General features: G+C 44.2%; 1 protein-coding gene across 1 annotated transcript in view; it reads right to left on the reverse strand.

Annotated features, from left to right (window-relative positions):
• Positions 1 to 12,814, reverse strand: part of ABTB2 (ankyrin repeat and BTB (POZ) domain containing 2) — a 135,434-nt gene that overhangs the window by 40,489 nt on the left and 82,131 nt on the right. The window contains exons 2-3 of the mRNA XM_010010674.1: positions 8,345 to 8,491; positions 5,484 to 5,694 (exon numbers count right to left, since the gene is read on the reverse strand). Coding sequence (XP_010008976.1) covers positions 5,484 to 5,694; positions 8,345 to 8,491 — 358 coding nt within the window. The remainder of the gene's footprint in view (positions 1 to 5,483; positions 5,695 to 8,344; positions 8,492 to 12,814) is intronic.

Consider the following 12,814-nt stretch of genomic DNA (forward strand, 5'->3'; position numbering starts at 1 on the left):
GCCCCTGTGTCCACCCTGGCCTTGAACACTGCCAGGGATGGGGCAGCCACAGCTTCTCTGGGCACCCTGTGCCAGCGCCTCAGCACCCTCACAGGGAAGAGCTTCTTCCAATATCTAATATCTAATTCTTCCTAATATCTAATCTAAATCTACCCTCTTTCAGTTTAAAGCTGTTAACCCTTGTCCTATCATCACTTCCTCTTATAATAAGTCCCTCTCCAGCTTTCTTGCAGGCCACCTTTAGTTACTGGAAGGAAAATTACGGTTTGCAGGCTTATCCATGGGCCCTGGATCACGTGAGGTAACAGAAATAATGGGAGGACTTCTGTTGGAAATACAAAACTATTTAGGTCACTTTTGAACCGTGTAGATTAAAGCAGCCACCCAGCTGAACGCAGGATGAGCGGGAGCCTTTCTGAAGGATTTCATGTGACAGAACCAGGGTGAGCTCAGGTTTGTTTAGAACCACAGAACAAACCACACTCCTCTAGAGAAGCAGCAGATCTGAAGCCTTCTAGATGCCTGCACATGGAAAACAGAAGGAAGCTCTCTCTTTTCTTATGAGGCAGCCCCCTGTGTGATTGTAGATGGATTCTTGCAATGTCCCCAGCTTTTCCAGCTGAAAAGCTGTGAACCTTCGTCAAATTGGCAAGCCCCAAATTTTACTCTTGGCAGCTGACAAATCCTACATCAGCTCTGGAATTTCCCTGGTGTTTTACTGTATTTTCACTGACAGAGTCAGATGGGTGCAGTCTGTGTGCTTCTGCTGATGTAAACTCTTTTGGACTCACTGATGTTTGAAATAAACCATGACACCCAGCAAACTCAGACAACATGTGAAACTTGGCACGTGTGTAACACGGATAGCTCGGAAAGGTCTGGCATGGCCAGATCCATGGGCACTGGTGGCTAAGCCCAGAATTACTTTTAGAACATTCTATAGAACAGCAGCATCAACAATAGGGAGACATAATACATAGCTTTTTAACAGGGTAGCTGAAAGAGGACGTGGCAGCTCAGCCTACCAAAGACTACACAGGGAAGCAGGATCCAACTTCTTGCCTATTCTTAGGTATTAGATTGCACTAGCTTTCCTACAATAAATGCTGTTTACAATGATAATCACCATGAGATAGGATGAGGACAATCAAAGATGTCTATTTCTAGCTTTAAGGCTGGATCACTCAGCCAAATTAACCCAAGGTAGACTAGTCCACTCAGCTGTAAAATGAGACTATAATACTGACTTCAATTTGTGCTGTATGGGGAGCAGACAAATATTCCCTGAGATAAGTATCACTGACAGCATTCTTGCCTTGACACACCATTAAAAATAAGACAAAAGCTTTATATTCCACTTGGGAAAAAGTGAAGAAGGGAGAAAGAAACTTCATTTTCCTTTCGATGGCCCTTCTCAAGTCACAGAATCCCAAACAATCCCAGAAAACATGCTCTGCTGCTCTGGGACGTGAGCTCACACTGCAGAATGCTCCCAGGCTCAGCCAGCCTGACATAAGCAATGGGAAAAAACCCAGAGCAGAAACAGAGCAGAGGTAGTGCCACATGTCTGCTCACTCTTCATGGTCCAAACCCACTGTCTGAGCTCTGACACAATACAGACCGTGATCTCCTAGAAACTCAAAATACCTTACTGCCCAGCAGAGACACCTTTTTGCAGCAACAAAGACAGATGTGCTGTGATGACACCAAAAGGCTCTGAGCCTTCAGGCCCTCAGGTGTATAATTACTGAGGAAAGCAGCTTGTTCTCACCTTAGGGTGTAATTCCTTTGCCAAAGAATTGCACAAGTGGCACTCTGTATTTGCAAAACACTTCCTCTGGTGGCCTATCTGACATCAAATAGCAGATGGTTTATTGTCCATGCAGCAAATAATGTCATTTTGGGGATCCAAGTGGGTCATGGCTTGGTCAGACAGCAAGCAGCTGCATTCACTGTGGACATGCTTCAAATGTTTTGCTTAAGATACCCGAGTGCTCTCTCTGTTGCTCTGCCTCCCCTCCTCCTATTGCTTCAGTGCCTGGAGGTAAGTATCAGAACCAGGTATAACCAACTCACAAGCTTCCCAGAGTTTCAGTCTATTGGTATCCCACATCATTCACATACTGGAGGCTAACACAGAAAGCTCCTCTCCCTGCCAAGCTCTAAAGACAAAAATACATCCACCCCATTCCTGCAGGACTCTACAACCTCAGTTCTGTAGTTGCCAAGGTGTTTAGCATGGAGAAGGCACATAGCTTATATGAGTTTAAACTGTCTCTGTTCAGTGGGGTGCCTTGCATACCTAACTGCAAGCATGTATGTTCCCATACCTTATACAGTCTGCTGCATATGTATTCAGAAGATCAGCCACATTTTGAAAAGCTCTTTATGGCATATGACACCCTCCAACAGGCTTCTGTGCTTGCCTTCATGTTGAAGTATAGTAAAGACCTTCCACACCTTACGGTGTTATGATTTTCATAGCACTCTGCATCCCAGTGTGACAGACAGAAAGCTAACAGACAACAGAAAGCCAGGCAAGTTGGATAGTAGGTTTTCACGTCTCTAGACGTACTTAACAGCTACAGTTCCTTCCACTGAAGCAACGTGGCTCACAGACCTTCCCAAGGTCAGGTTTTACCAAGTCTGCAGCTCTCCCAACCATCCCTCTCTTTGCTAAACTTCAGATTAGCGTTCAGCACCAATAGGTTTATGCAGAAGCCTAGGAACTGAAGCACAAGCAAATGCAGAACAGGTCAGGGTTGTTGTCCTTGTTTGTGACTGAGGGTTTTTTTCAGTAGAAAACAAACTAGGATTGCAGTGCACACAACAAGTATATTCCAGAAAGAGAGAACATAAATGCACAAAAGAACAATGCAGAGTTTGCAGCTGATTTAGCACAGCTCAGGAAAGAATAAAAGAACCGGGCTGCAAAGCTTTGCCAAGTCACATTAGGTGAATCAGTGCCCTCATCTATCCTGCCACGAGTCTAGCATCTCACACTCAGCCTCAACTATCTCTCCTCTTAAGCTAGAAAAGAGTAAACTACCTCTTGTATAAACTGCTGCTAGGAGTATTTATCCCACTGGCTATGCTAAATAAAATGCATAGAGGTCAATGCAATAAGACACTTACAAATACACCTTGGAGCAAATGAAATGTAGGGTTGGATGTTCATTTGTAGTACACTGGGCACTACTAATTTCATTTCCAAGTTTCATATACTTTTCAAAGCCAATTGTTTATCCTGATAGTCCTCAGGTTCTGTTTTATCCCCCACCTATTGTCAGTTTTTGCTCCATTTTAATATATCCTCTTTAATTACCTTTTCAGTTAAGTACTGGTCAGAAAAAAAATGGCAGAAATTTCCCTTACACCAGCTGTTATAGGATCTAGTGTGGATTTGAAACCAGAATAGAGTTGCAGCCTGCATTCCAAAAGAACTCTGGTGAGCCATGTGAAAAGCATTGTTTGGGAGCAACTGGGGAGATAACTGCACTCCTGACTTAACTCCTTTATTATCCTCAGTGTACAAAACAAGTTGCTGCAGTAACATCATGATACTAAGAGAGTTGAAAAGAACACAACACAAAACAGAAAGCTTAATCTACATTTCTGATAGAAGCTGCTCAGCAGCTTCAGCTGTACAACTGTGGGAACTGGTGGTACAGCTTTGCTGAATCTGGCCTCATGAAAACTCAGGTTTTGCACAGTGTGCAAACATGAAATGCAAAATAAATAACCTTGCACTTGGTAGGGCATTTGATTAAGATTAGTGAGCCCTCAAAACAGCAGCTTCTTCCTATCCCTATTTTACTCTATTTCACTTATTTCCTCTTGGTTCTTCATACACCAGTTCCCACTCTCTGCTGCTAGAGTTCTGCTCACAGATTGTTCTTTCTGAAAGAACTCTGGGGCTCTGTACAATACAGTACAGAAAGACGGTTAAGAAACCAAGAGAATAAAATCAGGTGACCAGTGGAGGTAGCTACAAAGACCTTAGGGGTCTTAAGATTCATATCTTTCTCCCTATTTGAAGTTCCCTTAACCTAATGTAACTTACCAAGACTGAAATTATAGAGGCTGCTTTCCACCCAGTATGTTTTTCTGCACCCTGGCCTTCAAAATTCAGAGCCTTAAAAAGGGACAGTTCAACCTACTATTATTCTCAAGAGGTCTTCTCTATCCCGAGTAGCCAGGTTCTGGCCATGAAGCCATCAGCCACAGCTCCAGTGGAGATGAATACAGCTCCAAGAAGCCTTTAGGGCTGCTGAAATCAGGTGGCAGGCTTGGTGCAAGGAAGCGCAGGCTGACAGCATTATTTGTATGTTACCATGATTTAATACCAATTTTAGAAGCTGTGGCTGAGTAAAGTAGAGCCCAAGGTGGGAAGAAGAAACCATGTTGCTCACAAAGCTGCAGAGATGTTCTCCTTTCCCTGCTCACCTTTCCAACATGCAGGAAATGTGGCCTCCCCCCCAGCTTCAACACATGACTATACTGTGAAACTTCCCAACCACAGACTGCTTTTGGGAAGGGCCAGGGCAGAACCTGATATCCAGTAGGCTAAAAGGCATTCAAAGAGTATGCTAGCACAAATACTGGGTGCAGTTAATCAGAAACCAGAATTTCCCATTTAAGATTTCTGAAATCAACACAAAAATGTGCATTTCAAACTGGGGAAACCTAATAAGTGTGGAGAGGCCTGAGTCTCCCTGCAAGAACCAGTTATCAGTCTGTCTTCGAGCTGAGGAGCTGCCTGACCTGTCAAGGAAGTCAACTTGTGGCCAGGGCTCTGAGGGCTTCTCAGCTCTCTGCTGCCACTAGCCTGTCAGGCAGCCAGCCAAGGAGCTGGGCAGGAAGGAAACCAGGGAGGTTTCTAACAGAAAAAATATCCCTCTGGAAAATTTCTGACCACTCTAATAATGGGCCTATTTCAGAGTCAGTTATGGTGCTGGCAGAAGGCAGGGAGACCCACTGCATTTTCTGTTTAGTTACTGGCTTCCTATATAAATTTCTTTCTATACCAGACACACAGCATCAACTGAAGCAATCCTTAAGAAGGATGTCCATAAATCCCTTCAAACCTCGCCACAGTGAACAACATTGCTTTTCCTGAGAATGATGACAATTGTTAATTGGTGCTATTCAGAAGGTAACATTTTCTTTGGTAAGGTCTTTACTGCTTTAGGCAACCACATGTACTTTTGGCAGCATCTCTAGACAAGCCTTGTTGGCAGCATACAGTATATGCCTCGCTCGGAAAGATTGCATGAAAAAACAGCTTACTTTCCAGTTCCAATTCCAGGGCTTCATAAACTTGGCAAGGCTGACAACATAATCTGGCCTGACTGCCGGAATAACTGATGCCTGATAGGTAGCATCCACAAAGCTGCCCGAGCTGCCCATGCACACACAGATACTATACAGAAGGAGACCTTTTTAGCCTGACTCCTCGGTTACTAACAGTATCACCTACGTACCGTTCATTGTTCAGGGTCATTCTTGGAGGGTCCAGGTTGGGGTTCTCCATGGATTCCATTTGAGGACAGCGTAGGAAGTAGTAGAGGGTGTGGAGAGCATCAGGGGACCAGGAGATGGGTTGCTGCTGCCGGGTTTGCCGAATGGGGCTCATGCCTGGGCGGATAGTGTTCAAACACTGCATGTGGTGCATTGCTCGTGATACCAAATCACCTGCACAAAGAGAAAGAATGCAAAAGCATCTCTTTACTATTCATCCATGGTTCTCTTAAGTACACTTTCTGAACTAAATGAAGTCTCTCAGCTAAGAGAAATGGCTTTTGTGTGCTCTTATTCTTTTTCCTCCACCAAGCCGTAAGCTGTCCTCAAGCTGCCACTCTGCAGGTTGTTGTATGGGAAATTAAACTTTCCTTCAAATTACAAGTTATTAGCTAGAAAACATAGAATGAATCTTCTCGCAGTTATCATACATTCAGAACAACATCTTTACAGTGATGGTTTTCCATCCTGGTTTTCTCCTCTTTCCAACCACGTATACCCAGTTTCTTGCCTGCCTATTAAACTGCTGATGTCTTTGTAATAATGTCCACTGCCCAACCTGGAGCATAGCTTGCCCAAGGCAAAGCCAGTAGCATCAGTGCAAATACTTTACTCTCATCACTGGCACCACTGTTTTATATTATGAGATTGTTCCCATGTCATTCAACTGGATTATGATGTTCTACCCTCCTACCCAGGAACTTGTGACAAGCTAATGATGTTATATTCAATATAGAAATCCCTTCTTTTAGGGGTCTGCTTCTCTCATTCTCACTTTAGCTGTGGGTTTCTCTAGAATAACAAGACATGACTCTCTCCTTAAGAAGCCTGATCACTGTCACAACCTGTGCCAGAAATCTACCCCAAGCCTTGTAAAGAAGCTTGATCCAAGAGCTTTTTGGGCTGCTCAGTCTTCTTGGGTCTTTGAACTTCAGCCAATGTGTCGGAGCAGTGGTGGACCTGAGGAGGCCTGGAAGAAGGGGACCTGTATTACAGTTTTTACTCAGGATTTTAAGACTGCAGATTGTTTAAAAGTTCACAGAGCAATGACCCCAAGACAGCAGCCATGCAGTCACATAGAGCTGGTCTTTGTGCAATAAGCTTGCCTTGGGCACACCCTGTTTACTCTCCTTTTATTGGGGTGCATTACAAACTCTCAGGAGCTTTGTAATAAAGGCTTCAGACACTAAATCTTTGAGTAGTGCGACTCCCATACCAGTGAGCTGAATGATTCCTATAGATTACTATACATAGCTAGGATCTATTTTTGCCTTGGGAGAATCCTCTGTTGCTGTATGTTTTACAGTCCCCTAAAACTCTCACAGGAAACGTTACTCTATTGTGTCCTACAGTTACAATTCTGGGAAAGGATGGAACTGAAATAGTTGCCCCATCACAAAGGTGGTTCCTGAGAGAGTGCCCTGAACTTAGCCACATACGAACTAGTCACACCTCCCTCTGAAATACTAAGGGAGTTATTATTTGTTCATTTATATCTGACAGCAAGATGCTGAATTTACCAACCAACCTCTGGCTGAACCCATGGGGTTCTAGTGTTACACAGGTTAGGGAGTCTCCCCCCCAAACTAATGCATGTCTAAACATGATAACGCTATTAGAGGTTCAGATCAACGGTGCATTAAAAAGCTCAGTTTGCAGTGTAAAGCTGTGCCACTCATTTGTGTCATAGTACATTCTGCTTAAGGACCCACTTCAAAATGGAAAAACCTTCTAGCATCTCTGCCTTTCCACTTCAGTAGCTCCTGATTCTCCAGGACCTAAATGTTTTACAGGGGTAGTGTTGGTACTAATGCAGAGCCTGCGCGGTTAATAGCGAAAACGCATCTGGAATTCAAATCTCCAGCACAGAAAAATGTTCCTTCTCCTTTGCACACTCACTCTCTTGATTTTTCTGGCAATGTGCAGCAATGTTTAAGGAAAAAAAAGGAAAAAGTAGGCAACTGTATCAGGAGATCTATTCACTAGATGTAATGACCAAGTTGGCCAAAGCAGGGATGGGGGAAGAGAAAGAGGAAGCTGTATTCAATCTTAGGCCCATGCTACAAATGTTCTCTTGTGTTCCAGGATAAATAGAGGTGTGTTAAAGGAATTTGAAAACCTCAAATTAAGGCAGGTTGCAAAATAAATGGTGAAACCCACAAACTGGCCCTGGCATTCATTAGCATTCGGATGGTGGAGACTAAGAAAGTGATGCCAGCAAAAATGTTGCAAGGGAAAAGCAGAGCGGGAAAACACAAATCATTTTTGTTTACTTTAAGGGGGCTTTGTGAGTAGTCTAGGAATGGAACGTTTCATTTGGTTAGCATTAAAAAAAGACGGTTTTGAACAAGTTTTTGTTACCAAAGTGCTCTCAGATTTTCTTTCCCCTCCTCTTTTTGTCTTTCAAGTAACCCAAAAGCTTTTCCTTGAATATCCTGCACCCTGGACATTTCCACTGCACAAACACTAATGAAGAGAAGCCTCTTCACCAGCTGAGGGAGGTGCCACTGCTCTGTTCCCCAAATGTACAAGAAAGCCTCCAGAGGCATTTAGGCAGAAGCATCCGTCTTCTGTTGGCACTAACTACCAAAAGGCTAGAGAAGCCACGTCTCGTATATCTCCAAGGTGATTAAATATGAAGCAGTCTAATGAAACAACCTAATTTTCATAAACAGCACCACAAGGCAATTAGATCTTACACAACGTTAGCCAAGTACTGCTCCCACTGTCAACAATGGCAACACTCCCACTGACCTCAACAGCAGAGGATTGGCTCTCCTGCTTGACAGAAAGAAAGCCAGGTTTGACTACAGCCCAAACTTACTCAGTTCAGAGATGCTTCCAACGCAAGTTGCCAACAGAGATTGCTCTAAAGTTCGGAGTTCCAGCTGGGCATAAGCATCAGCCCGTCCATCATTGCACACAGAGCCATCGTTGTATGGGCTGAAGTAGGCAGGTAGAGACAGCACACCTGGGGATGAGAGCAAACACAGTTCCGTTACAAGCAACCTTCCAGGAAAGGAAAAGCAAGTCTCTCTAGCAATAGGGAATTTAAACACACTTGCATCTTTCTTGGGGGACACAAGGTCTTTTGAAGAGTTCAAATAAAATCAGAGCTGTAAATACCATTGGAATGGCTAAAGCAGCGAAACCAGGCTCTAGGGAGTAAGGCTGGGTATTTCTACAGCCTTTAAAAACTAGAAACAAATTGCAGTTGAGATAAAACTACATGAAAAGCTTTAGTGAAGTCTCTGCTATTGTTTATACAACAACTCAGCTGTGCACACACAGCTTGCTTTGGAACAGCTACATGCAGATTGTTAGATAGAAAGGCCTGATATTTTGAGGTGTGGAAGATCACCTCAAGCCCACTGAATTGTAGCTGCAATCTTTGCAACTCTGCAAACAAACCCATGGGCTATGCCAGCTCTTTGAACCTGTGAGCAGTTTCAAATGTGCAGACAGTGGTTTCTACATGGGGAACCTTTGGGTACACCAAACTACACCCACAAGTTTTGAGGTTGACTACATTTTCATCTCTACAGATGACCCCTCCATATGACAGAGGGATTAGAAAGATAATTAGATTGCACACACACATTTACTACACACACACACACACTCCTCCTATTTTATCTTCTTAGCATGACCAGCAGGTTGAAGGAGGTAATTCTCCCCCTCTACTCTGCTCTCACGAGACCAACACTTGCAGCACTGGGTGCAGTTCTGGTGTCCCCAACAAAAGAAGGACATGGAGCTGTTGGAGCAAGCCCAGAGGAGGCCACAAGGATGATCAGGGGCTGGAGCAGCTCCTGTATGGAGACAGGCTGAGAAAGTTGGGGCTGTTCAGCCTGGAGAAGAGAAGCTGCGTGGAGACCTCAGAGCAGCTTCCAGTGTCTGAAGGGGGCTACAAGGATGCTGGGGAGGGACCTTCATCAGGGACTGGAGCAACAGGACAATGGGTAATGGGTTCAAACTGAAACAGGGGAAGTTCAGGTTAGATATAAAGAAAAAATTCTTCCCTGTGAAAGTGGTGAGACACTGGAACAGGTTGCCAAAAGAAGTGGTAAATTCTCCATCCCTGGCAGTGTTCAAGGCCAGGTTGGACACAGGGGCTTGGAGCAACCTGCTCTAGTGGAAGGTGTCCCTGTGGGTGTCATGGGGTTGGAACTGGATGAGCTTTAAGGTCCTTTCCAACCCCAAACATTCTATGATTCTAGCACACAAACATTAATGCACAGTAACTGAACACAATGATGGATTTCCAAACAGTTTTGTGTAATTGTTATTGGGACCTCATCCTACTCTGTGTGTATCCCTACAGTTCATTTGCATTGTTGGCAAATTAGAGATTGCTCTGTGTGGCACAGAGGAAAGGGCAGAAATGTGACCTCTAGAGCTGACATGAAGTGGGGAACATGGATATGTGACTGAGATTGGGGTGGGAGAGTGGACCTGAGTCCTCTAGTGGCATCCCTGGGGTGGATCTGATGAAACACTGCATTCAGTGGTTAGGTGGACTCCCAAAACCTGCCTGCAGCCCCTTGAGCCAATGCTCCTGTACCCTTGTTGCTACCAGATTTGCAGTTGTGTTCAGTTATGGATCTATCCTGCAATTCCAGTAGTACACCCTGGCCCAAATTTTATATGATTCCAGACAAGGGCTCTTATAGACACAACTCCCTGTGCTCTTCCCCTGCTGCATCCTGTAGTTCTGATTTATTCATGTGCAGCCATACCAATATACTTCATCTTAGACCCACATTTCCTTCCCACCCTCACCTTCTGACCCCAGCTCAGTCTCAGATGTGGACATACTTCACTCCTACTGCAGTGACCTCCTGTCACATAGGTGCTGTGTATTCTTGTCAGACAAACCCCTGCCAGATGAATGGCAGCACATTGTGCAAGACCTTTGTTTCTTTGTCTTGGGGTTTGCTTTTGATATTTTATGCTGGATTGATCTCTCCTACCCTTTTCACATCCTCCTTGCATCCTGCTTGGTGGTAAAGCTGCATCAAAAACTTCCTGGATATTTTGAGGAGAACAGAATCATTTATCCTGTTGTGCTTCTTCACTGTACATCACTATTAATGGAGAAAACTCTGCCAGTGCCCCCTGCAACCTGAATAATGAGGAAGTGAAGGCTTTAAGAGCTAACAGAAGCGATGCATGCAAACTAGAAGAGCTCACTTTAAATACACTGTAGCCTCCTATACAGAGGCTAAGCCACTTCCTTTTCCATGTTACAGCTATGAAAGGATGTTTTAAAGACATATGGATTGAATTTATGGCAGAGGGAGAATGAAAATAAACCGATTTGTCAAAAGGTTCAAATAGAGGCATATAACTCTACAGAGGCAAAACCAGAAACTGGCAGTTGCATTACTAAGGCAGGCAGAGGGGGGGAAAAAAAGAGGGGCACATTTTCTCTGCCCGCCAGTTGCAGTTGGTTCTGTTTTCGAACAAGGAATTAAAGATTTGTGGAATGATTTCAGTTGGCTCACAAATGAAACAGCATTTTCTCAGTTTTTTAGTTAACAGCTTGCCAGGGTAAGAGGAAAGGGGATGATTTATTTACTTTGGAAAAATTACTCATATAAGATAGTCACGGGCAAGATTTATGTTCTCGTGTGCCGTAGTAGGGCTTAGGAATATTCTCTATGTAGGAGAGAGAAATAAGGAAGTTACTGAGACTCTGGCCACGTGCCAAAGCCCGATGATGCCACTGGGGAATTTCCCTGGGATCGGAGCAGGGTATGAATCAGGGCCTCATTACAGAAGGTTTCACAGAGGCTCCCCACGTCTGGCAGGTCCCGATAGGTATAAGTAGGCCTGGGAATGAGAAAACACACCTCTCGACACTGTTTTGGAGACAGACAGAGCAGCAACTAAATGGTCAGCAAAGGAGAAGAGTATCCTGCATTAATCAGGATTTCCTCTCTAATACGTTTCCAGTAACTGTGCGGAGCTGGAAAAGCACCCATAGAATAATAGAATGGTTTGAGTTGGAAAGGAGCTTAAAGCTCCTCCAGTTCCAACCCCCTGCCACGAGCAGGGACACCTTCCACTAGAGCAGGTTGCTCCAAGCTCCTGTGTCCAAGCTGGCCTTGAACACTGCCAGGGATGGGGCAGCCACAGCTTCTCTGGGCACCCTGTGCCAGCGCCTCAGCACTTTCATAGTAAAGAATTTCTTCCTTATATCCAACCTAAATCTGCCTTGTTCAAGTTTGAATGTCCCCTCTTTAAGTCATAATGGTATAAACCACACAGGCACAATTTCTATGTCTGTCATTCACATTTCTGTACAACACTAGTTCTAATCACAGCTGGCTTTATAAGCAACACTGTAGCTGAAATAAATCAATTCATATCAAAATACTCTCTGTTTGAAATCACATTAAAACTGGCCTTTTATTTCCTGATGTCCAAGAATGTGTTTTCCCCACAAAACAACAACGTGAACCAGCACATAATTACCATGCAGGAATAAAAGCACTCACAGGCACAGCACTGTTCCTACAGGATTTTCTCTGATGTGGGCTATGTTGGGTTTCCTACACATCCGTGGCTGTATCCTGGCATTCTGGTGATGATTTCTGTTTTAATTAACCAAGATTTTAAGTATGGGATCCACGCCCCAGTTAGTGAGAGTCTAATTCATTTTAGCATGGTTTAGATCAAACCTCGAGAGCACTGGGAGCTAGAAGTCACCTCTCTAGAAAGGCATGAGGCAACACCTTGTAGCAGCCCAGTTGAAAGCATGTTTGTAATTCTGTGATTGAGGCATGGCTGGCTAACACTTTGCTCCTAATATTTCCACAGCCTTTGAAATAGCAGCTGGAAATAAAGGCATATTTATTCTACTTCAAGTTAAATACAAAACCTGTTCATGGGCACTTGCTGCCAAGGAGCTTAAAAAGGCAGTCACGACTGGGTGAAATTCCAGTTAAGCAGTTCCTTAAACTCAAATTATTCTGATTTTGAAATTGTTGTCTGTAACCTGATGCTTTTTAACTGCAACTGAAATTGTTTCCACAGTCTGAAGCAGGTCCAGGGAAAAGTCTGTTCACACTCTTGGACGTCCTTCTGCTTTAAGAGGTGCAACGGTTGTGCTGAGAGCTTTGGCTACAACGTGCTTGCTCCCATGAGCAGGGCTGTGCAGAACTCTTGCGTGGTCTCCCTGAGCTGGGCAATCCTCAAGCAAGGCAACTTCTGTAAGGTACCCTAGGTCCATCTCTGAATGTCCTGTGATAACCCAGAGGCTGGAATCAAGTTCTGCTCTTCCGCTACC

This window comes from Nestor notabilis, unplaced genomic scaffold (assembly GCF_000696875.1).
Source record: "Nestor notabilis isolate BGI_N333 unplaced genomic scaffold, ASM69687v1 scaffold2323, whole genome shotgun sequence".
Classification (NCBI taxonomy): domain Eukaryota; kingdom Metazoa; phylum Chordata; class Aves; order Psittaciformes; family Psittacidae; genus Nestor; species Nestor notabilis.